Below are 25,332 nucleotides of genomic sequence, written 5' to 3' on the forward strand. Positions count from 1 at the left end.
AGGGGTGAGGATAAGGGAGGCAGGGGTGAGGATGGGGAGCCAGGAGCGAAGGTGGGGGAGGCAGGGGTGAGGATAGGGGAGGCAGGGGTGAGGATGGGGAACCAGAGGCGAGGGTGGGGAGCCAGGGACGAAGGTGGGGAGCCAGGGATGAGGATGGGGGCGGGGTGAGAATGGAAAGGCAGAGGTAAGGATGGGAGGAAGCAGGGGGAGGTAGGGCTGAGGATGGGGGATGCAGGGGTGAGGATGGGAAGGCAGAGGTGAGGATAGGGAGGCAGGGGTGAGGATGGGGGAGGCAGGGGTGAGGATGGGGGAGACAGGCTGAGGATGGGGAGAGGCAGAGGTGAGGATGGGGGAGGCAGAGGTGAGGGTAGTGGAGGTAGAAGTGAAGATGGGAAAGCAGGAGTGAGGATGAGGGAGGTAGAAGTGAGGATGGGGAGGATGGGAAAGGCAGGGGTAAGGATGGGGGAAGAAGGGGTGAGGATGGGGAAGTGAGGATGGGGAGGATGGGAAAGGCAGGGGTAAGGATGGGGGAAGAAGGGGTGAGGATGGGGAAGGTGGGGTAAGGATGGAATGGCAGAAATGAGGACAGGGAGGCAGAGGTGAGGATGGGGGGAGGCAGAGGTGAGGATGGGGGGAGGCAAGGCTGAAGATGTTGCTTGAGAAACTCAGGGCTGCATGTGAGAACGAGGTGGCTGTATGCCAGAGCTGAATGAGGTGGTCAGACCCACCAGTTCATCTCCTCCTCCGCTTGCCTGGAATTGCTCATTTCTTCATGTTCCATCTTCCTCGTACAGTATGGACCCATTCTTTGGGCTGTGGAATCACAGTTTTAGACTGGTTTGTGCTTGACGGCCGTGGCTGTTGCAGTCTGTCAGGTAGTTCCAGAGTTTGAGGTTCTTGGAGGTCAAATATCAGCGTTTAGTCTGAGTGTGTGTGCTGTAGATTGGGAATGGTGACCCTGTGTTTGGTAGTCCTTTTTCATATCTGTGGACCTGTCTTGAGGCATGTTCTGTAAAATGATTTTTGTTCCATTGTTGCCAGGTTCCTTCTTGTAACCACAGCCCAGGATATGATTTTTAAGGCTCACAAAATAGTAAAGAGAAAAAGAGTTAGGGTGATAGAGATGTAGTTTACAGAGGAGGAGGCACACAGGCTACAGGACAGCACAGTCCCTGAGGGCTGTGATCTCATGGGTTAGGGGTTTGGGTTTCTGCTAACGGTGTTTCTCTAACATGGAAATGATTTTCTATGTAGCATTTAGTCTGTATTATACATTGATAGTGCATTTAAAATGGTCTTGCATCTTTGTTGGTATTTTCTTCTAGTCCTTCTTTTTATTTTAAATCTTTGATCCATCTGTATTTTGTCTTGAGAGTAATTGAGGGAGATTTGGGCACTCAAATTGCTCCACTCAACATGGTTACTGAGTAGGATCCTTTCTGCTGTAGGGAATATAACTAGTAGCTTAGATATTGTGGGTTTAGTGTCTTACATGATACTAGAGGTAATGGTTGGCAGGTTGCGTGACTGCTCTGTGACTTCTGGTGACCCTGCTTCACACATCTCCTTACATAACGACATCTAGAGTAGGGATGGAGGCAGGTCAGGCTCTTCATGTTCTTTTGCCCAGCATTTGATCGCTTCTGAAATGGCCCTTAGCAGAGCCATGGGACGATCGTGAATGGAGCAGTCCAAGTGGGGTTTTGTCCCAGGAACTGAGTCCGCCTTTCTCTGAAAGCCTCCCTGAACACATTGCTGCCTGGTTCTGGACCACAGTTTGGAGGGAGGCGGGTGCTCGACTTACAGGGACAGAACAGTAGAAAGTAATCTCAGGATTACCCTGGTGTCCCTCAGTGGTGGTTTTCTGCTCGATGCCTGGTGGCGGTTGTTCCGTTTATCTGTGAATTTAGGTTCATTTCTTAATCTGAACTTTAGATTTCCTCTTTCAGTGAAGTTTGCTCATAATCCGACATTGGGTTTTTAAGATCACTTGTAGACTTAACACCCTGTAGGACTAGCGTCTACTTGCCATAATCCTGTCCAGGAGTTTTCTTTGCTGTTTTTGTTTGCTGACTCTTCAAAAGAACCTTAGATTCTGCCTGGGGCTTGTTATCTGTGGATGGATTTGGTGGGGGAGGAGAAGGGGGGAGTGGACAATAGATTCGTTCGTATACATGATTTGCATTTCCCTGGGCCCCTTTGTCTTCCGTGCCAGTGAAGGAGCTTTGAATATGAATAGCTTATTTGAGGCTTAACCTGTGAAGCATCTGTCTATCTACTGTACCTATTAGGTTGAAAGGCTAAGTCTTTCTTCACTGATTGAGGTAATAGCTACTTGGAATCTGTCTAAAGGGAAGAAGGAAAATCATATAACATTTACCTGGGCCCTAAAATAGCCTGAAGGCAGATGTTGTTCTTGGGAATGTTTATAAAATTAGCATTTCATACTTAATCTCCCTCATTACACTGTGATGTATTCAAGCTGTCCATTTGGATTTTATTTTTAACTCTTGATTTTTAAATCAATTTGCTAAAGTTTAGTCGGTTGAGCTTTGGAGACATGCTTACCTAAAACAATAACAACAACAACAACAAAAGCCTGTATATTTTGTTTACGGCTGTTGGACCCTACACCGCATGGTCGTGTTTTGCTTCCTGTTTTATTTTGTCATCATCATACTGTGGCTAGTAGCTTTGTAATCAGTTAGCTATTTTAATTTGAAAACTTAAGATTTACTAACACTAATGATTTCTAATGCTTTCTTTCCTGTTGTTATTGTGTTGTATTTTGTTTGTTGTTCATTGGTTCCTTTCCCATCTTCTTAAGTCTTCGTGCCTCGGTTACCTTCACGTGATTTTGGACGCCATTAGGTTTTGCCTTTCTAAAATTTTCAGTCCTCCCACAGTATGTTGCGTTACGTTTTATTTATTATTTATTTCTTCCGCCTCCTTTAATTTGCAAGTACATTTTCTTTTGTTTCGAGTGTGCTAAGTTGATGCTTTTTTTCTTTTCCTTTTTCTTTTTTTCTTTTTGGTTCCATTATTTATGTTACCATCCATTTAAAACAGGCCACTGTGGAATCCATCATGAGAGATAAGATGCCCAAAAAGGGAGGAAGATGGTGGTTTTCCTGGAGGGGAAGAAACGCCACAATCAAAGAAGTAAGTGGGGAGCATGGCATGGCGTGGCGTGGTGATTGCACTCGGCGCGTTTTGGTTTTGTGTAGTCAGGTTTGCGTCTTTCAGCTTGTGTGAGTGAAATGAGTGCCGTAATACTGGGTTTCGGCGAGCTGGCCCTCCTGGAAAGGGGACAAGAGCAGAAGGCAGATGAGGAAGAGGGGGCTAGCAGAGCTTGCTTGGCTCTGCCACCCTCTGCCTGCAGCCCCAGGTTGAGCTGTTTTTCCACTCTGGGGTTTCTGTATCAGTAAAGAAGATGTACTAGGTGCATTTCTTGTTCTGGGACACAACACCTGGCAAAAGCCACTTAGGGAGGCAGAGATTTAGAGAGCATGACCTGCAACGGTGGAAACAGGAAAGCAGCAGCAACATGAACCAGCCGCTCACATCTGTCCGCAGAAGCAGTGAGGTAAAGCCTGGTGCTGGGTTGGCGCTCACCCCTGTCTTCAGTCCAGGACCTCAGCCCATGGATGGTGCTGCTCACAGTCAGGGTGGGTCTTCTCAGGTCTTGTCACATTGACAATATTCACCACCACAGAAGGGTTCCCACATAACTTAGGTTTTAGAATATGTGATGTTGGTGAGGGTAATGCCAGTGCGTCTTACCATGACTGTTGACTCAGCCTCCTTAGCCACGTCTCTGAAGGCACAGGCTGGATACATGAGAACTTGTTTGTGATCTCTGAAAGGCCTCTCTCCATCTCTCAGCCCTTGTTAGGCCTCCAGCTCTGTGTTCTCCTAACTTTTCGCCTCCCTCTTAATGGCTCCTCCCCTGACCAGCCCCTCAGTGGATCTTAAGGCCCTCTTTTCGGCTTTCACCTCTTGGTTTTCCCTAATCACCCACAGGCCCTTTGGAATGACTCCATTTCTTATTTTCACACCAGACAAATCAGGCAATTGTTTGTACTCTATACCCGTTTATCACTTAGCCAGTGAAGCAGAAGCATCAAGGCATGAAGTCAGAGTTGCTCTCAGGAATACTTAGGGCTTTCTTTTGTTGAAGGACCTTAGCATCCTACAGTACCTGGGTGTTCTAGCTCTGACCTCTCTTGCTAGTACTGTCATCTCTTTCCGTCTGTGCTTTGGTATAGTTGATCAAAATGGAATCTACCTCAGGGCCTTTGCATATGTTAGTTACAGTGTTGTCAGGATTCCTTACATCTCCCTTCACGTAATTGACCAACAACTCAACTCCTCCTTTTATGCAGGTTAACCTGGTTTACCATCTCTGCTTGCATGGGCCATGACTTTGTCTTTCATGCATTTTGTTAGGATTTGTAAATGCACTCATTAGTGAGACTGCTCCACTAACATTTCTCAGCTTCTCCACACCCTGAGCTCCTCAAAGGCAGAACCCAGGCACAGCTTTGTTTGCTGTGGAACTGGTGTAAGGGTCTGGTGTGTATTTATTGGACAGCTGCTTCCAGAGGAAGCTTGAAAACCAGTGGCCATGTAAACCATCCAGAAATGTCCGTGGGCACACCTGAGTCTGTGGAGCCAAGGGAGAAGGTGCCTTACGCTGTGTGCAGATCATATTGTCCTTTGACACGCTGCTGATGCGTCTGCGTGCTGTCACCTGCTGCATTACCTCTAAGGGTCTCAGCGAGTCAGGATGACATGCATGCTATCCTGCAGTAGACTTACAGCATAAAGGGCTAGTTTATTAGCTAGAGGACAGAAGGTTCTAGAATTTCAAGCAGAAATCCATTTCAAAGACCTCTTATTTGTAGGGTATCTAGATTCTCAACAGTTAGAATTAAGGGGAATGCCAGTGTAAAGGAAAGAATGTTTATGAAATTAAATATTTCTCTAAAGAATGCAAATACAGTTACTCATACAGATCCATATTTCTGAACTAGCCGAGTGAAAAGTTATCTGTGGCAGCCTAGTCACACAGTTAAATCCTTCAGTTGATAATGAATGAATGGTCACGGCAGTTGCTTTTGTTCTTATGGAAGCAAACAGCAGCTGGACGTGGTGATTGCAGGCCTTTAACTTCAGTACCCAGGAGTCAGAGGCAACTATATTTCTGTGAGTTCAAGACCAGACAAGGCTGCATATGAGGTCCTGTCTCAAACACCAAACCAAACCAAACAAAACAAAACACATACCCTTCCCCCAATCAATCAGAAACAAACAAACAAAACACCAATCAAGACCCCCAAAGCAAACAGACTGGACAGAGTAAATCTGGGCATGGCATTGTGAGCCTGTAACTTTAGTATTCAGGAGGCAGAGGCAGGAGAATTGCCACAGGTTGGAGGCCAGCTCAGGCTACGTACGTAGTCATTGTCAGGTCAGCTAGGACTTACATAGCAAGACCCTATATCTAACCAACTCACCAACCAACCAACCAGCCAACCAACCAACCTAGCAGCCAGCCAACCAACCAACCAGCTGAAGGCGTATTTCAAACTAGTCCCCAGTCTCATACTTTAAGATATTCACTATTACTTTATGTGACAGACTCTTACAGAGCTCCACTTACCTTGAATTCATAGCTGTCCTCCTGTCTCAGCTTCCCCAATGCTAAGATTATAGGCATGAACCACCGTACTTAGTTAGCCTACCTTGCTTGCTCTATTAAAAATATGACATTGGAGGTCATTAACCTGTTTTTTGACTAAAGGACATACACAAAGTGATTTTATTGTGTCTCCTTCATCCCCCAACATGCTCTCTGGCCTCTTTTGACTCAGTGGTAGTTTGCTGGTCTGTCCTGTTTCCTCCCTCACTTCCCTTCCCCCCTCCCCCCTCCTCTCCTCCCTCTTCCCTTCCCTCCCTACAGTGCATTAGGCTTTTTGGCTTATGGATCAGTAGTCACTGCTCAGCATCCTCATTCCTGTTTGAGAAGTGAGGAGACAAAGCTCTGAACAGTCAGTGGGATGTCCTAGGGTTCCCAAGCTAGAGCAGTGGTCTGGGCCCTCTCCTGGATGCCCAGGGAACATTTCCCACTAGGATTACACAGCATCGGAAAAGATAAATGCTTTCTCATTTTCCCCGAGAAAAATACGGCATGCAAATATTTTCGAACGTTTTCACATTCCTGTGAAAACCCTCAGGAATTCAGGCAGCCACCATTAAAGCGTGTGTCTCTGTGACAGGGATGATGACGTTTGGTTGGGTGCCAGGAACACTTATGGATAACTAACAGACTCATTTCTGTCAAAAAGGTTTCTCAGCTTAATCTTACGATATTTCTAGGCAAAGAAGTAATGGGGACCTGCCATAACACAGACCCCTCCAGAGCCTCCTGGGTGGGAGTCCTCAACCTTTCCTGTCTTGCCCTGGGCCTTAGGGAGCCCTGCAGTGGGACCCAAGCTTTTGGGAGCATCCTTTCTCTTTCCTCCTTCTCTAATGGCTTCTTTTCTTTTTCTCAGGAAAGCAAGCCCGAGCAGTGCCTGCCAGGGAAGGGCCACACTACGGGAGAGCAGCCTGCACAGCTTGGCCTAGCCCCCAGGTACGGGGGCAGGGTGTCCTTCTGGCAATGGTGCCATTCCTTTCTTGAACTGAATTAGGGTCATGTGCATGCCCACTGGACGCTGATGAGGTCAGCCAGTGGCTCACGTCTTAGGCCTCAGTTCCCACTGGATCTGAAGTCACTACACAAGGTGACGAAGGCCGGGAGCAGTTTGTTTAACTGGTCTTTCTCGTTTCTCCAGTGTGTGCAGTGTGTGTCTCTCTCAGACAATTGAGGTTCAAGGTATATGTGAGTCTCCAAGGAGCTACTTAGCTAGAATGTCTCCTATGATCCTAGCATGGTGGGTTTTTTGTGTGTGTGTGTGTGTGTGTGTGTGTCTGTCTGTCTGTCTGTCTGTCTGTGGGTATGCTCATACACAAGTGTACTTGCCTATGCATGTATGTGTAAAGGTCAGAGGTCAACACACTGGACTCTTGCTAATCCGATGGGAGCTTCCTTGTTTGCTGGTTCATTTACAGGGGAAGCTGGCTAAGGTTTCTTGTCCCTTGGTTCCAGGCCATAGCTCTGCCCTTTAAAGGATGTCTTTAGAGCCAGATCTCCCCCTGACCTCAGGGCTCACTGTTTCTGGTAGGCTGCCTGGCCATTGAGACCTTGGAATCCATCTGTCTCCACACCTGCCTCCCACCCTCAGCAATGGGATTACAGATGTGAGCCACTGCACCTGGCTTTTGAGTGGGTGCGGGAGATCCCCACTCAGCTTCTCGTGCTGCATAGCGAGCGCTTTACCGACTGAGCCATCTTTCCAGTCAGCAATAGTTAGTCTGTCTTCGGGTCAGTCTCGTCTCTATATACCTTGACTCTGGGTGATGTCACTGGAACAGAGGTTGACATGGGACAGTCTGTGCCGGTATCACACTGACATGTCATCACCTCGACCTTTGCAGTCTTCCTGCTCCTACGGAGCCTGAGACTGAGTTAAAACGTGGACAGTCACTATGGGTCCCGTTTACACCTTCCTTATTTTAGTGCCTCTGAGGCCAAGGCCAGGCCAATTACACCTGGGCGTGATGAGAACACTGAACTCTGCCTGAGCCGATGAGGGCTTCCCTGCATGTTGGTTTATTCACAGGGAAAGCTAGCTTAGGCTTCTTGTCCTCTGGCTCCTGGCCACAGCTCTGTACCTTAGATTATATTTCTGGAATTCTCTGTTGGAAGTAGAAACTTGTGCCTCTGGTAAGGGAGCATGTACTTTGTAGAGCGCTAGTTGGGGGTGGGGTGGGGTAGAATTGAGGACTGGGGAGTGTTCTGCATGGTTGGGCTGTTTCTCAGCTCGCGTGATCTTGAAGTGGGAGGATTCCCATTTTTGCTGCTGGTGTCCAGGTGGTGGGTTTGCTCCTGGCCCTGCTGTTCTGTGCTCTCCGCTGCCCTTTCCTGGAGTGGGTGAGATGCCCAGCAGTGTGAGCCTCAACACTGTCTTTGTGGCATTCTGGTCAAGCGTTCTGTCTGTGCAGTATTGAACAGGGGTGGTGTTAGATTGCCTCTCTGTGGTCTTTGACTCATTAGGATGCCGCTCTGCTCCACCATCTCTGAGTCAGGATGAGAGACCCTGGCATCTCTTTTCCCCTGCCACCTTGCTAAATGCTCACAGTGACCCTGGGGCAAGGTGATCAGAATGCACAAGCCCACCAGGCCAGACCACAGACACCTTAAGGACATGTGATCATCTTAAACTGGGCATTCTAAACTATTTTAAGACTTATTGCATGGGCCAAGTACTGGGTATTTTCCAAACTTAAACTGCTGCCCACAGGCCAGGCCTAGACCTGAAGAGATGGTCCCTGAGGCCCAGCGAGCTGTTACGAAGCATGGGTTGTGACACCCTGGCAAAGGGGCAGGACCCAGGACATGGTGCCACCATTGTTCTTGTCACCACATTCATTCTTTCTATTTCTGGCCGTGGAGGAACTCAGGGACCCAGGGCCGGACTGAGGGTGGAGGGACAGCAGGACACTGGGGAGTCCTTCTGAGCTGAGCACAGCTCTGGAAGCTTATGTCTGCTCTGCTGGGTTTTCCTCCCGTCTGCCTGTGGAGAAGTGCCTTCCTGGTAGGGAAAGCAGTCCCGCTCTGCCCCATTCTGAATTATGCTTATCAAACCTGAACAACTGTACGTTGGCTCATGTGTGACGGAATCAAGGTTCTGGAATAAGTGGGAGTTCTCTGGAGGAGTGTAACCTCTTCATGTATGGTGGCACCCTTGACATCCAGTCTTATCAGAGTCACATAGATGACTTAAAAAAATTGGCATCATAATGTTTTCCTAATTGGCAGACTTGATTGACAGAACAGTCCCTAAAGTCCCATAATTGAGCAAACAGCTTGTCACCACACAAATAATTAAAATGCCATTTGAAAAATGTGCGCTGTGACAAGCGCTAGCTTAAATGTTGCTCACAGTTCCTCATCTGTACACAGATTTTCAAATGACTTGGGCCCTTTTGTCGCCGTTTGCAGCCACTGTAGAACAAGTGACATTTACTGAGTTGGTTCAAGTGTGATGTGGGGGCTCTGGCTAGGAGCACCCTATTCCACCCAGGGTGGTGAGGTCTTGGAAGGTGGCAGCCTCTACTGGCTGTCCCTGTGCCCGTCAGAGAACTGGCGGCAGCCAACTGTACAGTTCCCATTTTTGTTTTCGAGTGTTTCCCTTCCTACATTCCTCCAACATGGCATGCCACATGAATTTAGCGGCAGATGGAAATCACAGCCATTCCGACGTGCATGCTCATCCCCTCCGGCAGAGGCACACATCAAGCTGTTGTTACCCAGGGCCGCGAGTTTGTTCAGATCTCATTTCGCTTTAGACTGCTTGGAGCAGGAAGGTTTCCTCTTGAGCCAGGGCCTCCAGCCCATCCTGCCTGAGGAGAGCGCCTTTGTCGGGAGCATTTATCATGGGACTCGGGCTCCAGGACTGGGGTTACCTATCCAGAAACCTCTAGGATGTCGGTTCAGAAGGACGAGTGCTCCTGGTGGGATCTGCAGATACTGGAACAGGAAGGGACTTTGGTTGAGCTTTTATGGTGGCGCGGACTGAGTCATTCTCCCCACAGTTCACTATCACAGCCTGAATTTTGGTGAGGTGGAATTCAGTATGTTCTGGACCTTAGAATGAAGGAATTCATCTTAAGTAGTGCAGTGTGTGTTTCCTTGAGCTGGCAACTTTGGGTTTTCAGATCATAGCTGCTGTCTACACTCTGACTCACACAGACCTCAGGTCTGCCTCAGATAACCGGATTGCAGCCCATACATAGTCTGTCTCCATTGACATGGCCGCTGATCCCAGAATTTATTCACAAGCTTTGTGACTTCCAAGAGCACTCCCCCAGCCCTGGTGGCTGTGTGGTCATTCATTTTTAAAATTTTTTTTTTTAGGCAAAAACCTGAAGAGATCAGGGATGACTGGACTATGTTGTCTGCTTTTTTCAGTATCTGGCTCCACGCAGAGCCAGGTCTCCACACAGAAGTGGGGGTGCTGTGTGAGTGTTCCCTATGACTCGTCAGTCCTGAGCAGCATCAGGCTGTGTAAATCACTTCTTGAGTGAGTAGCCATGGTGGAAAAGCTTGTATGGGAGGCTATCTGGGTGGCCGTAAGGCAGGCCGGGGAAAACGGAGGCAGGAACAGGCTGGAAGGAGACGGAACACTCCCTGAGCCAAAGAAGGAGGAGAGCCATGTGCATGTTGTCTGTATAAAGGGATGTGAAAGTGGTGTGCCGGTTGATTTATTTATTTTAGTCCACTTGACACAAACCTAGGCATACCTGGGAAGAAGGAATCTTAATTGAGAAAATGCCTTTGTAAGATTGCCCCACAGGCCAGCCTGTAAGATACTGTCTTACTTAGCGATTGATATGGGAGGACCCAGTTCACCATCGGCAGTGTCATTTATCCCTGGGCTGAATAAGCCACGCGGAGCAAGCTAGTAAGCAGCGTTCCTCTCTGGGCTCTGCTTCAGCTCCTGCCTTCAGGTTCCTGCCTTGAGTTCTGGCTCTGCTTCCCTCAGTGATGGGGTGTGGCCAGACAGCGCTAAGCTGAAATAAACCTAACCTATCCTCCCCAGGTTGCTTTTGGTCATTGTTTTATCACAGCAGTAGAGAGACCATCAGGGGCATGCCGGCTCTGGGGACAGTTGGCTTTTTCCATTCAGTCCAAGCCATTAGCAAGTACTTTGCAGGGTGCTATGACTTGGGAGGCAGAACAAGTACTAGGTTGTAGGATGAAGCCGTAGAATTGAACTCAGGGGAAAGCTAATTTGCTGACTTGCTTTCTGTGAGACACGTAAAAGACGATGGTCCTGAGCCTTACCCTGCCTCCCAGCCTCAGCCTGTAGGAGCCCCTAGAAGAGCTGCAGGATTCAAGGTCTGTGGATTCTGTGACTTCTAGGAGTCTTGGAGGCAGGGGGTGAACTGGCAGGTCTTGTTAGGTCCAGGAAGTGCCCTAATTGTTTGGAGTTGGATATGTGGAATTGATGAAATTGGATAGAAGAGAATTGATGGTGTTTGGACTGTAGACATTTGGACTCTCAGGGCTTGGCCCACAGCCTTCAGTGGAAAGAGAAGAGGGAGAAATGTGTGTGTGTGTGTATGTGTGCACGTGCGTGTGCGTGTATGTGTGCATGTGCGCATGCATGTGTGTATGCATGTGAACAGATATGTGACTCTGGATCAGAATGGACATAGTCCTGTTCATCAGGCATGTGTGTAAGTGTGTGTGTGTGTGTGCGTGCGTGCATGTGTGACTGTCTGGATCAGAATGGACGTAGCCCTGCTCACCAGGCGTGGAATCACACTCGTTAAAAGTGAGTGATGAGAGTTGATAAACGGGGAGTGAATGAGGAACAACAGCCCCTCCCCCTCTACAATGAAGTCATGTATGAATGGGGCTATTGGAGAGTTCATTGATAAGTCTAAAGCCATATGGCAAATGACCACCCAAGAGACCCAGTTGACTAAGTCATTGATTCGGGCCTAATGCATTTTTAATGGTTACCCAGATGCGTCTCCTAATTACATCGCCATGTGTTCCAGAATAAAGCACGAGTCATCCTCCAGCGATGAAGAACACTCCGCCGCCAAGCCATCCAGCTCAAGCCACCTCTCTCTTTTGTCCAATGTCAGCTACAAAAAGACCCTGCGGCTCACGTCGGAGCAGTTGGTGAGTCTTGTGCTCTTAGTATAGGTCATGGCCAGATAGAGTTAGGGCTTTCTTGAAGGTTTGGGGGTTCCTTCTACTTTGTGCTCACTTAGCCCTTCCTAGGACCTTTCTTATTCTATCATGCCTGCTGGTGACCTCACACCCTTACTTTGGTACCCCGTGTTTCCGCCCTGACTTTGTTTCTGTTCGTGTGGACCCGCTACATGACTTTGCACGCTGAGTTGCTTTTTTTCTGACCTAGGAGGAGGATATAGCTTTGCCTGAGCCCATTTATCCTCTTTACCAGTGGCCGGGAGACTTTGGAATGTCTCTCATGAGTGCTTTTGCTTTGAGAGAGATGCCTGTTAACTCAAATGCATCTATAAAATAGGTGGAGATCAAGCAGGCGTGATGGGGTTTAGAGGATTTTAGGAAACAGAGGTCCCCCTTTGTGTGTGTGTGTGTGGAGAGAGAGAGAGAGAGAGAGAGAGAGAGAGAGAGAGAGAGAGAGAGAGAGAGAGAGAGGGGGGAGAGAGATTAGATTAGTTTTAATGAGGTCTTTCCAACCCTGGACTTAACTTCAAATCAAGGTCATCCAGTGCAGGTATCTCTGCTTTTCTACACTAAAGTCTGTGCATCTATTGCAAGAATTTATGGGGAGCAGGTTTTGATAGGATGGTATTTAATGGGACAAGATGACCCCACATTAGCCACTTGTAGCACCCCAGGGGACACTTAGAGTCAACCTTGTGGGTCTGTGGGTCAGCTGCCCTGTCTTAGAGTGTACCAGCAAAGACTGAAGACCGGCCAAAGGTAGTTTTGTTTCCTGTATTTGGTTTAACATGCTTGGGCCTAGTCTTTGTTTTTACGGATTCAAGGCCTCTCTTTCCAGTCTGTGTTATTATAAAATCAATAAAAACCTGCTATTGAGGGAGACATGTTTGCTGTCGTATGTTTGCGTTCTCACACCAAGACCCTTCCCATTTCTTTGGTGAAGCCTGGCAGCCGCTGGTCACTTAGCTCCGTGCACTCACTCTCAGTGCTGGGTTAAGTCAGTGAGGCTCTTAGAAGCAGAATGCTTTGTAAGGGGTTGGTGGCTGCTTCCCTGGTGGGGCCGGGGAAAGCTAGGACTGACTTAGGTCGCCTGTCCAGCCCTGAAAAGAATTACAGCCAGAAACAGAAGAGAGAATTTCACAGTGGCCTAGGCAAGCCAGGTTTGATTTTAAAGCCTGCAGAGGCCAAACCACCCCTGCATCTGGACCTCCCTGTCGAGCACACAAATGGTTCATGTTTTTCAGAAAAGCTTGAAGTTGAAGAATGGCCCCAATGATGTGGTTTTCAGTGTCACCACGCAGTACCAGGGCACCTGCCGTTGTGAAGGCACCATCTACCTGTGGAACTGGGATGACAAAGTGATCATCTCAGATATCGACGGGACCATCACAAGGTGGGTCTGACCGCAGCACGGTCTGGAGCTGGCTTCCATCGCACTCTGGGCAGTGTCGTGGGAGCTGGAGCGTCCAGTTTCTGGTGCATCTGGAACTGTGCAGATAGGGGCAGTACTTTGGCTGCCACTAGGGTCTGGTGACTTGTTTCTGTTTGGGTATCATCTCCCTAGCCTGGTGGGTTTTGGAGAACGTTGCTCTGGAATGGTTAGCAGCCCCACAGTTGGGTTTGGCAAACCCAGTCCTCGGCATGATGGCTCACCATGGCCTTCCCATAGTGTCCTCACTTGACTCTGTGAGCCTGGGCTTTCCATTGGCTCTTATTCATGCTATTACTTCTTTTTTATACATTTTTGTGGGTGCACCCATGTGTGCATAAGCATGGACCTCAGGGGTCAATTTGGGGACAGTCTGTTCTCTCCTTCTGCTATGTGGGTGCCTGGGATCAAAGGCAGCAAACAACTTTACCCTCTGAGCCTTCATTCATACTATTTTTATGGGGCACAAATAGTGTATCTAAGCCAATTGGACATTTTTTCTCCTCCTCTTACAGTAGCCTTTGGCTTATTATATGTATTTATCTTTGTTTAGATCGGATACTCTTGGTCATATTTTGCCCACTCTGGGAAAGGATTGGACCCACCAGGGCATAGCGAAGCTGTACCATAAAGTCAGTCAGTAAGTATAGAACGCCCGACTCCCATCTTCTGTCCGCCAGTCTGCGACCCCCCCCCCAAGTCTCTCTCCGTCCGAGCATGGCCCCCCCACAGTCTCTCTCCCTCCGAGCATGGCCCCCCCATACAGTCTCTCTCTCTCCGCGCCAGCCCCCCCCCCCCCCAGTCTCTCTCCCTCCAAGCATGGAGTAGTAACTTGCTTGCTTCCTTAGGGGCAGGTAAGATTGTCTTTCCCCTGGGATTACAAATGAGGCCAGACTCCCTTCTCTCCACAGCAGGGGCCTTCAACTGAGGGTAGCTTTGGGGCCCCCTGCACCGCCCTGCTGAATATATAGCAGCATCTAGAGACTTAGTTTTGAGACAGGGTTTTTTACTATGTAGCCCAGACTGACCTGGAACTCAGTCTCTGCTTTTGCCTCCCAAGTGCTATGATTTCAGGCACGAGTGGCCATGCTTCAAGGCATTTTTGATTGTCATGATTACTGTGTGCTGTGGTCACCCAGTGGGCGGAAGCAGGGATGCTGTGTCTCACAGTGCATCACTGTAAGCATTTGACATCTCCCTGCTCCAAAGTCTGTCTGGATTGTGGGCTTTGAAATGTTTTTTTTATTTTTTATTGTACGTGTGTGTGCATCTATATTTGTGTGTGTACATGTGTGTACGTGTGCATGTGTGGTGCATATGTGTGTTTGTGTCTGTGCATGCCACAGCCTGATTGTGGAGGTCAGAGGACAGACAGTTCTCAGGAGTTGATTGTCACCTTCCACCTCGCTGAGACAAGGTCGCTCTTGTTTCTACCACTGTTGTGTACTCCGGGCTAGCTAGCCTGATTCTCCTGTCTGTGCTGCCCATCTCGCCATGGGAGTGGTATGGGTTAGTCTCCCCAGATGGGTTAGGGTGGTATGCGGTGGTCAGTTTTGCACTATTTGTCATTTAACCCATTGTACCTACTGGGCCATTTCTCCAGCCCCTGCATTGTCTAATAAAGCCGAGTGTAGACTGGGGCAGAATGAGAAGCCTGGAAACAGGTTCCCTGCTGTGCTCAGCTCTAGTGCTCTCCAGACCCCCGTGGGGCTCACTGAGAACTCGACAAGCAAGAGCAGAGGGTTTATCATGCTCCTTTCCCCATCCCCGCTGCACCCCACTGCTGCTGTGGCTTTTGCCCAGAGCCCTCTATCCTCTTTGAGGACAGGGGCATGCTGAGCCCCATGGGCATCTCTGGCAATCTTGGGCTGTATGGAGGGCTCAGAGCATGTGGCCGAGGGCTGATGGGGGTGGGAAAGTCTGTAGCCCTCCCTGTGGTGGACAAGTCTTACCACCCTACCCCACCCCAAGAAGCACCCTTTCATTCTTGAACTGACCAAGGGCCCCGCAGCCACTGTCAGGCTATAGGAAGCATGGTGCTGTCTGGTATGCAGAAGAGGTGAATGGTGGCTTATCGTTATGGAAGGCCACTTTAGATAGGACCCAGGATGCAGTGAGCAGCACTGAAGCTAATTCTCAACTGGAAATAACATTTTACAGACTATAGACTTTTACCTCTGGGCTACTTCCAACCATGCCTTTCTTCATAGGGCAGGTGGTGAGGGTTCGGGATGCTGAAACGTCCCATCATACAGCGCTATTCTTAAGGGAGATGGGTTGTGTCTTTCAGGAACGGCTACAAGTTTCTCTACTGTTCGGCGCGTGCCATTGGAATGGCAGACATGACAAGGGGCTACCTTCACTGGGTCAACGAGAGGGGCACGGTGCTGCCACAGGGGCCACTTCTGCTTAGCCCAAGCAGCCTCTTCTCTGCCTTACACAGGTACTGTCCTGCCAGTTGAGACCCTTGCACTGACCTGCTGCCCAGCCTTGTTCTCTCTCCCATTACAGGTTTTGCAGAATGAGTAGACTGTTGGACTGGAGTGTTGTTTGTTTTTTTCTCTTTGCTCTATAGGGCTCTTTGGTCCCCAGCCCCCACATAAATCACACATGGATGCTTATTCTTACTTATGAATGCCCAGCCTTAGCTTGGCTTGTTTCTAGCCAGCTTTTCTTAAATTATCCCATCTACCATTGCCTCCGGGCTTTTCCCTTTCTCTTACTTCTGTATATTTATTTTTGTTTTCACTCTGTGGCTGGCTGTATAGCTGGGTGGATGGCCCCTGTCATCCTCCACTCTTTGTTTTATCTTGCTCCTTTCCTTTCTTTTCCCAGATCTCTTCTCCTGTTTATTCTTTCTGCCTACCATCCCTGCCTATCCTTTCTCCTGCCTCACTATTGGCTGTTCAGCTCTTTGTTAGACATCAGGCAAAGAATCACAGCTTCACAGTTAAACAAATGCAGCATAAACAAAAGCAGCACATCTTTACATTGTTAACAAGCATTCCAGAGCCTAAACAAACGTAACACCTTAAAATAATATTCTACAGCACTGGGGAGACGATTCAGTTGATAAATGCCCTTGCCTTACAAGTGCGAAGATGACTTTGAGATCCCGTGTGTGTGTGTGTGTGTGTGTGTGTGTGTGTGTGAAAGAGAGAGAGAGAGAGAGACAGAGAGAGAGAGAGAGAGAGAGAGAGAGGAGAGATGCATTAGAGATTCTTTGCACAGGTCACCAAAATGCAGCTGCTTTTTTTTGTTTTGTTTTGTTTTTCGAGATAAATTCGAGTCACCAATAACACATCAGCATCACATTAACAAAGGACTTACTCTTGGTGTCACACTGAAGTGTGACACTTCCCCTTGGTGCCATCTAGCCCAGAACGAACCCAGATTTGAATTCTCTGCTTCCTTTTCCATCCTCTGCTCTGTCTTCTTGTCTGTCTGTCACGTGTCTGACTCTGCCTCCGTGTTTGTCCCTGTCTCTGTGTGTTTATGTCTGTTCCTAACAAAGGGTTTCTGCTTTGTATTTAGTGAACCACACAGAAAGCATCACGTGAACGTGGAGTGGAGGATACTTTCCAGAAATCTGTAACAGTTTGACAAGAGGTTAGGTCACTGACTCCAGCTGACCCTGACCGACCCAGATAACAAACACCATTGCTTACCAAGCAGTGTCCAAATGTCGTGCTCAACATTTATGGTGGATATTCATTTTATACAATTTGTCTAACCTCTGTTTTTGCTGCTTTCAGTAAGTGGTTATCTCAGCACACACTTGTGATACTCTGGGTCAGGAGCATGGAAGAGTTCATAAATTAAGATTACAGCCATCCATTAGCTTAGGTTGTAAAAACTGATCACATGGGAATCCCAAGGCAATTAAGGCTGATGGTTACATTGTTCTCTTAAAATCAGGTTGAACAAACAGCCTGAGAATATAGCAGGATGGCAGTCTTCGCTCTTGTGAGCTCACAATGGACACATTATTAACTCTGACTATGAGGTCCAGCACAGATTCTAGTCTCTTAGGATGCTGTGGGTGTGGTGGCAGAGACAGGGGGATCCCGGAGCCTCACTAGTCAGTCAGCCTCACCTATTTGGTGAGTCCTGGATCAGTGAGAAAGAAACCTTATCTGAAAAGTAGAAGAGGGGATAGCTCCTGAGGAATGATATCTGAGATGGACCACTGGCCCCTGCACTTGTACATATACCCATTGATTCCCCGCCCCCCCCCCAGACACACACAGACACAAATGTGATGCTCAGAGACAGACACACATATACGAATGTGGTGCACACACACACAGATACACACAGACACACACACAGACATGAATGTGATGCACACAGACAGACACGCACATACACGAATGTGGTGCACACACACAGATACACACAGACACATATAGACACAGACACGCACACACAAAAACACACATAGACAGACAGACACACAGACACACAAACAGAAAGACACACAGACACACAGAGACAGACAAACACAGACATACACATACATGCTTGTGGTGCATACACACAGACTAACATACACAGACACACACACACACATGCCTCTTAGCTGGCCTCTTCTGACTAGTGCCCATGGTCCTTGTGCTCACTTTCCATGCTTAGCGGTGTCCAAGCTATATTGGACCCACTGTTTCAGAACCAAGTTTCATTAAAGGTCTGTTACGATTTGATGTCATCTTTCCAGCCCTGAGTTTTTATAATTTTAACCAAAAAGGTCCTTCATATCTTTTAACCCTTAAAATTTTCTAAGTTTTATAGCTTTTATTTCCCTTTTCTTATATTGTTATGGTATCCAAAAACCCAGCACTGAACCGCTCTGTTTCTGGAGACTCTTGTTTTACTCTCTATAGGAGGTTTGCATAGGGCCTTATGGGAAGCCCAGTCTTCGCCTGGGACTCAGTAGGTAGACTGTGCTATCCCCTGAATTTCTGGCCATCCCCATGCCTCTCCTTCTCTAGTTCTGGGATTACAGGTGTTTGATACCACAACCAGCTTTTTGTAGTAGTTTTTTTCTATTTTTGGTGTAAGAATTTTTATCCTGGGGCTAGAGAAATGACTCAGCAGTTAAAAGCACTTCTTGTTCTTGCACAGGAATAGAGTTTGATTCCCAACACCCATGCTAGATGGCTCACAACCACCTGTAACTCTAGCCCCAGGGGATTGGACATCAGCTATTGGCCTGTACAGGCCACATACACACACACACACTCACACGGCACGTGGACACACATACATACCAATAACAAGTTAAAAAAGAGTTTTCATCCTAACTAGATGTTGATCAGTGTCTTTGTATCCGAGGTGATCTCCTTTCTGTTAATCTCAGGGTGTGCGCTGCCATGCATGGTCCTCTGTATTTTTCTTATGCTGAGAGTGTGGTTCATTCTGAGTTGAGTGTTTTCCTGGGCTGCTGGGCCAAGTGTATAGCTTGCATATTGAAGACTAGTTTAAATTTAAATTTCCTAATTTAAATTTCTTTATTTTGTGTGTACAGTGCCACATGTACAGTGGTGTCTGTGTGTGTGTGTGTGTGTGTGTGTGTGTGTGTGTGTGTCCGAGGACAGCATGCAGGGGTCAGTTCCCTTCTCCTAATGTGGCCCTGGGGACTATACTCAGGCTGTCGGACTGGGCAGCTTTTGTGATCCTCACGCCACTTTAATGCAAACTAAGTCCTCTCATGCTGACCATTTGTTTGTTTGTTTTAATAGAGAAGTGATTGAAAAGAAGCCAGAAAAGTTCAAAGTCCAGTGTTTGACAGACATCAAAAACCTGTTTTTCCCAAACACGGAACCCTTCTATGCTGCTTTTGGAAACCGACCTGCTGTGAGTACCTGAGGGGTCCGTAAAGCCTTAAGACATTATACTTGGTGCCCAAGCTTTCCCCAAGGCCTGGCCAAGGAGTGCATGTAAAATGAGCCTTCTCCTAAAGCAGAGAAGTTAATCATATCGGACATGGCCTCCGGTCTTCTTGGAAGGCGTTTGAAGCTGGCGACCTGGGCCACAAACTTGTAATTGTGTGTTACTCATTACATTAGTGAAACAAGGGCACTGAAGGCGCAGGGTCCTTTCTGAGTGATGGGCCCAATGTGCCAGCCCTGCCTGATGGCAGTGTCGGGTCCAGCGCCTCCACCCTGAAGCATGTAGAGAGATCTCCTGGCTGGAGGAAATATGTGGAGATGACATATGGGACCCAAGCTTTCTGGAAGGTTCAGTTTGAAGCCTATAGCAAAGACTCATAGGGTGGCAGAAGTGTGTGGAGATGTTGGGTATGTGACCCACTCTTGGCAGAAGGTCCTGTATTCTATAGAATATAGCTGGGTGTTAACTGAAAATGAAAATGAATGAAATTTATGTCTGGCAATGCTGAAGCAGGCATGGGTAGCCCGTATATGGTGGTTCTGTTGAACTTGTCTAAGTTGATGAGGGATGACTGACCAGGTAGGTCTCTTTCTCAAGAGGCCACCAGATCACATTACAGATGGTTGTAATGTGGTTGCTGGGGGATTGAACTCAGGACCTTTGGAAGAGCAGGCAGCGTTCTTAACCCCTGAGCTATCTTTCCAACTCCACTGAGCTGGAAAATTCTACTTAAAAACCTGTGGCAGATTATTTTGAAATGAGAAAATGGGTCAGAAAATAAGTCTGAGAAGTGCCAGCCAGAGTGGATGAAGACGTGGGAACTCAGCTCAATAAAAACAGAGACTGCTCTTCCATTTTCCAGCTGCCCAGACCTGGATACTCACACGGGAACTATATTAATTATAACACTGCTTGGCCAATGGCTTAGGTATATTCCTACCTAGTTCTTATATCTTAAACTAACCCATTTCTATCATCACGAGGCTGTGGCTTACCGGAAAGGTTCTGGCGTCTTTCTCCTTTCATGGCAGCTACGTGGCATCTCCTTGACTCCTCCTACACTCTCTGTCTCTGCTTGAATTTCCTGCCTGGCTTTACTCTGCTAAGCCATTGGCTAAAACAGCTTCATTCATCAACCATTAAAAGCAGCACATACATAGAAGGACCTCCTGCATCAGCTCAGGTCCTGAAGAGGTGAAGGAACTGAGGCTCAGGAAAGCTAGTTGAATGTGTGCCTATTCCCCTGAGGGGCAGCACTGGTTAGTGAAAATTGGATAATACAACATTCAATGAAAGGTGGTATGTACTTGTTTGTACAGTGAGTTCCATGCCTCCCCTGACAGTTACATCACTTTTTCTAACCACAGGATGTATATTCCTACAAACAAGTGGGCGTGTCCCTGAACAGGATCTTCACTGTCAACCCCAAGGGAGAGCTGGTGCAGGAGCATGCCAAGACCAACATCAGCTCGTGAGTATTATCTCTTCCCCTGGAACTGCCCCCCCCCCACTGTCCTGAAGCCAGCATCACTGTCTGTTGCAGATCCCTTTAGCCACTGCTACCTCTGTTTTCATCTTTGCATGTATATGTGTGTGTGGACACATGTATGCAGTGTGCATACTTGTATGTGTTCCTATCTATGGAGGTCAGAGGTCATTGTGTCTTCCTCATCATGCTGACCTTATTTTTTGAGGCAGAGTCTCTCATTGAGCTTGGGGCTTACCCATTTGACTGGCCTGGCTGGCCAGTGAGCTCCAAGGACCTTCCTGTGTCCAGCGCGCTAGCACTGGGGTTGCAGGCATGTATAATACCTGACATTTTATGTGGATGTTGAGAATGTCAACTCAGGTTCTCATTCCTTCAGGGAAGGCAATTTATTAATTGAGCCATCTCTCTAGCCTCTGTTTTAATCTTTAACTCCTCTAAAAATGGAGTTCAATGCCATGTCTTCAGTCTCCAGATTAGTTTTTGGACAATTAGAACGAAGTCAGATCCCTCAGGATGTTAAGTCTCAACTAGAGGGTAGAGTCTTCTGTAGAATAGAATTAAACGAGTTCAGGAACTGACGTTCAGTTGGCTGAGTTAGAATGTAACCCAGGTGACACTTTCTTCCCCATAGTACCGAGGATGGAGCCCACGGCCGTGGGCATGCTAGGCGAGCATTGCACTCCAGAGGTGCCCTTCTCAGTCCCTGGCTTAACGCTGTTTGCCTTGCATTGAGACAGGCCCTTGCCATGGAGTCCAGGCTGGCTTTGAGCTTGGTAGTCCTGCTTCTTTCTCCCCAGCATGGGGATGCCAGGGTGCACCACCACACCTGGCTGGTTTGCTGTGTTGAATGAGCATTGTAGGCATCACCCTTGGCTCTGCTTCAGCTCACGTGGGACTCTCATGTCAGCCCTACTGGGTGCATCAGCCCAGGGAGGGTCTGTCACTCTGCCTTGCCCACGGCAGAGGTGGTGGTGTATTGTTTCACGTGCTCTGTACCAAATGGGAAAATAGCCTAAGACTTAAGTGATGTCAGCACTGGCGTAAGCTGAAGAGTTGGGTCTGGGGCATGGGCTGTAATTCCTCCTGGTGTTGGTGAGGACTTCCCGTTCTTTTTGATCTGGGCATGGTTGTGACTCACACCTACAGTCCCAGCACCCTGGAAAGCAGAAGCAGGAGAATTGCTGTGACTTTTAAGCCTGCTGTAGGCTGCATAGTGAGTTCCAGGCCAGTCTGACTTTCAGAATGAGAGCACAGTTTTTCACTGTGAAGATGGTCATTTTTTTTTAGTCCAGCTTGACCAGAGCAGTTCCAAATGTGAGGGAGCCCTGGCTTCCTGGCTTTGTAGAGAGATCAGGCCTTGGAGCAGGTCGAGTAGGACACTTTCACTTGTGGTCTTGAGACAGGTGCTCTGAGGGGAATTCTCCATCTTCAGGAAGCATGTATACCAAGACCCAGAGCTTGGTATGATGTTTTCTTTTAATGATTATTAATTTGTGTGTGTGTTGTGTGTGTGTGTGTGTGTGCATGCGCGTGTGTGTGCGTGTGTGTGCATGCACGTGCGTGTACACGCGCACGTGCATGCACATGTGGAAGCTATTTTCCACTTCCACCTTTCTGTGGACTCCAGGGTTTGAATTTAAGCTACCAGACTTTTGAGGCAAGCGCTTCTTTACCTGCTGAGCCATCTTGCAGGCCCTTGGGTATGGCCAGTTCTAACCAAACAGGTGCTTGTCCTTGGGCCGTCTCTAAGTGATGAAGTCCCACTGGGCAGAGAACCGAGTTCAGGGCTTTCCTCCTTTATAGGCAGGGAATGTCCTGTCCTTGCTCCAGGGAGCCCATGCCTGGAGGGTGGAACGGGCCACCCAGATGGAGCAGGCACCGCTGCCAGGGCACGTGAACCTTGCCAGCTTGGTTCTGGTGGCTTCCGCAGCCTGGCAGGGGACAGCTCCTTGTGGGGAGTCCCACACCCCCATAGCCACAAACCTCAGACTAATAGGCCTTCAAGTCAGGAGGTATTTTAAAAATTTGTTTGTTTGCTTTAATCCCCAGGAAAGACATAATTCTTAGTGTAGTAGTAAGAGGTTTCCCTGCTTTGTGCAGGATCACTGTTTCTCATGAGTCCGTTGGAGGCCCTTTATTAAACACACACGCAGCCTTATTGAAGAAGTCATTTCATGCCTCAGAACATGCTAATTCCTGGAGTTTGGGTTTCGAAAGCCCCTTCTGGTTCTTGGCACAAGCGGGTGGAGAGGGGCCCAGGGACTGTCAAAGAGGAGTCTAGGCTGTGCGGGAGGGGGTTGGGCGTGTCCGCATCACTGTGTGGAGGGGCCTGGAGTTCTTCCAGTTACGGAGCTGCTTTCTTTCTGTAGTGCAGGCTGTGGCTAGGCAACATCTTCCTGGGGACAGAGAAAGTACCCTGAGGTAGGGGGTGCTAGAAACCCCTGTGTGGTCCAGTCCCACACACTGTGAGGATGAAGGGGTTGAAGCTCAGGGACGGCAGGATACTTGCCCAGAGTCAGACAATAAGACTGGGGGAGGCCTCAAGCTTGGGGACCCTCAGCCAGGACTTTTTCCTGAAGTACAGGTGATCCGCCGTTGACTGATGAGTTCCCGGTACATGCTATTGAATTATTGCCCATATTATTCTGTTTCTGACGCTAAGCAAATGGCAGTTTTCATTTCCTTTCCTTTACGGTAGAGGGCGTCGGGGTGTAGAGACATCCAAGCCTTTGCCTGAGAGCACAGCTGGAACCGGAGAGGATTGATGCCAAACCTGCATTTTGATAAGCCCATGGCCCTGCATCTTTTCACTGTGAATGTGGTAGTCTCTGCTGCTCTAAAGATGTGCTTTGTCTGTGGTTCCTCCCCCAACAGCCCACATGTGGCCTCCGTAGAAACAGATGCCTCTGACTATGCTGGTTTCCCTCCCTCTGTCCATCCCCGCATCTCTGCGCCTGTTGCCTGTTCTTCATGCATAGTCAGGCTGGCCCCTCTTGGGAGCGTTCTCCTCTTCGCATATTTAGTCTCCCCTTCAAGCTTCCAGTTAGCTCACAAGGCTAGAAAGGTTGTGCTGAGGCAGGGTTGATGGCTGCTCACAGGAGTTATGATACTCTATTTCTCCCCAGCCCGCAGTGCAGCCCAGAGTCCAGCACTCATCTTCATGTATCTGGTGTGGCTCCATGGGTAATGAACCTACTGTTTTTCTTCACTTTCAGGTATGTAAGGCTCTGTGAAGTGGTTGACCACGTCTTCCCATTGCTAAAGAGAAGCCATTCCTCCGACTTCCCCTGTTCAGATACTTTCAGTAACTTCACCTTTTGGAGAGAGCCACCACCACCCTTTGAAAACCAGGACGTACATTCAGCTTCAGCTTGATGCCACCAAGCATTAAAGGATAGGTTCTGGGGACCCTGGAGCTGCTGGGAAGGCTGACATGTGGCCATCTGCCTAAGAGAGAAGTGTTTCTTCCTTGACCTGCCTGCCCTAGGGTGACACTGCTAAGCGTGGAGGGTGGATGGAGGCCGCATCTCATCCCGTGGACCGCATGAGGATTAGGAGCACTAGTAGCGTGCAAAGTGGTCCTCTGTCTGGGGTAACATGCACAGAGCTGCACACTCCAGCCCGTTCCAGCAGTTAGTCAATGTGCAGTATGGGTGGTGACCCCTCAGGAGAAGTGGGCTGGCTACCTGAGAGCTGTCTCAGTGTTGGCATGCTCCCCCTTCTCCCCCCGGGAACTCTGATGTGCACAGCTTAGGGTAGCACAAGGGCCACATTTCCATGACAGTGACATCTGTGCCACCTTCCACACATAGAGATGGGTTTTTTTTAGAGTCTGAGTGCTCTGAAGGGAAGCTTCCAGGGCCTCAATAGGTCCTAGCCTTCAGGCTTTGACTTTATAGCCGCTCCCTTGCAGTATTGCTGACTTAGTTTCACTGTAGGAGATAAGCTCTTGACTTGCCCTGGTTAAAGATGGCCTGTGCGGTTGGTGCATCTCTCCCCACTCCTCATAGCTCAAGGCTGGGCTATTGTTTATGCCTTAACACATCTGCAGCAGGCATTTGCTTTGAGCGCACTGTCTAGTTCTTCGTAACTGTGATGCCTTACATTAAATGATAGCCCCTAAGGCAGCGTCTGCTGCGTCTCGTCTGCGTCCCACCGCCAGCCAGGAAGCGCCACTAATGAGGACTGGAGCAGCACCTATGCCAAAGGAGAACGATGCAGCTAAAGAAACTGGTTGTTTTTAAGAAACATAGTTTCCAGAAGTTAAATTATTTTCTTTGCAGATATTATTTATTACTTTCCTCTCATTGGGCTGCTGTTGTGAGCATCCTAGCAGACCCTCGGGATTGCAACTGGCATGAGTACATTAAAAGTTAAGTGTGCTAGACAATCCAAAGAGCCTTACTCTGTGTACGTCACACTCATCTTCTGGGATTTCTGAATCATTAATTTTCCTTAGCTTTTTCCATTCAGTCTAAGGGCAAGGGAAAAAAAGCAGGAGTTCTTTAAGCTGATAGAGGGTAGTTGTTGAACTGTCTCAGAACAATGTGAAAAATGAAAAGTATTTTGGTAAAAGATTTTGCTTTACTTTTGGAAGTTTTATTTTTTTAAAGGGTGTTTTATGCCTGAGAGATCTTCCTATTTAAATTTTATTGTTTGAGTCAGAGGAGACAAAAGAAAAAAAAA

General features: G+C 48.2%; 1 protein-coding gene across 3 annotated transcripts in view; it reads left to right on the forward strand.

Moving 5' to 3' along the window:
* Lpin1 (lipin 1) overlaps positions 1-25,332 on the forward strand; it is a 56,844-nt gene extending 31,512 nt beyond the window's left edge. For all 3 annotated transcript variants that reach the window (XM_013353529.2, XM_026788958.1, XM_026788957.1), the window contains exons 13-22: positions 2,828-2,905; positions 3,070-3,162; positions 6,558-6,637; positions 11,677-11,803; positions 13,081-13,229; positions 13,819-13,905; positions 15,556-15,708; positions 19,007-19,121; positions 20,525-20,628; positions 23,862-25,332. In XM_013353529.2, coding sequence (XP_013208983.1) covers positions 2,828-2,905; positions 3,070-3,162; positions 6,558-6,637; positions 11,677-11,803; positions 13,081-13,229; positions 13,819-13,905; positions 15,556-15,708; positions 19,007-19,121; positions 20,525-20,628; positions 23,862-24,021 — 1,146 coding nt within the window. In that variant the 3' untranslated portion in view covers positions 24,022-25,332. The remainder of the gene's footprint in view (positions 1-2,827; positions 2,906-3,069; positions 3,163-6,557; positions 6,638-11,676; positions 11,804-13,080; positions 13,230-13,818; positions 13,906-15,555; positions 15,709-19,006; positions 19,122-20,524; positions 20,629-23,861) is intronic.

This window comes from Microtus ochrogaster, unplaced genomic scaffold (assembly GCF_000317375.1).
Source record: "Microtus ochrogaster isolate Prairie Vole_2 unplaced genomic scaffold, MicOch1.0 UNK10, whole genome shotgun sequence".
NCBI classification, from domain to species: Eukaryota; Metazoa; Chordata; class Mammalia; order Rodentia; family Cricetidae; genus Microtus; species Microtus ochrogaster.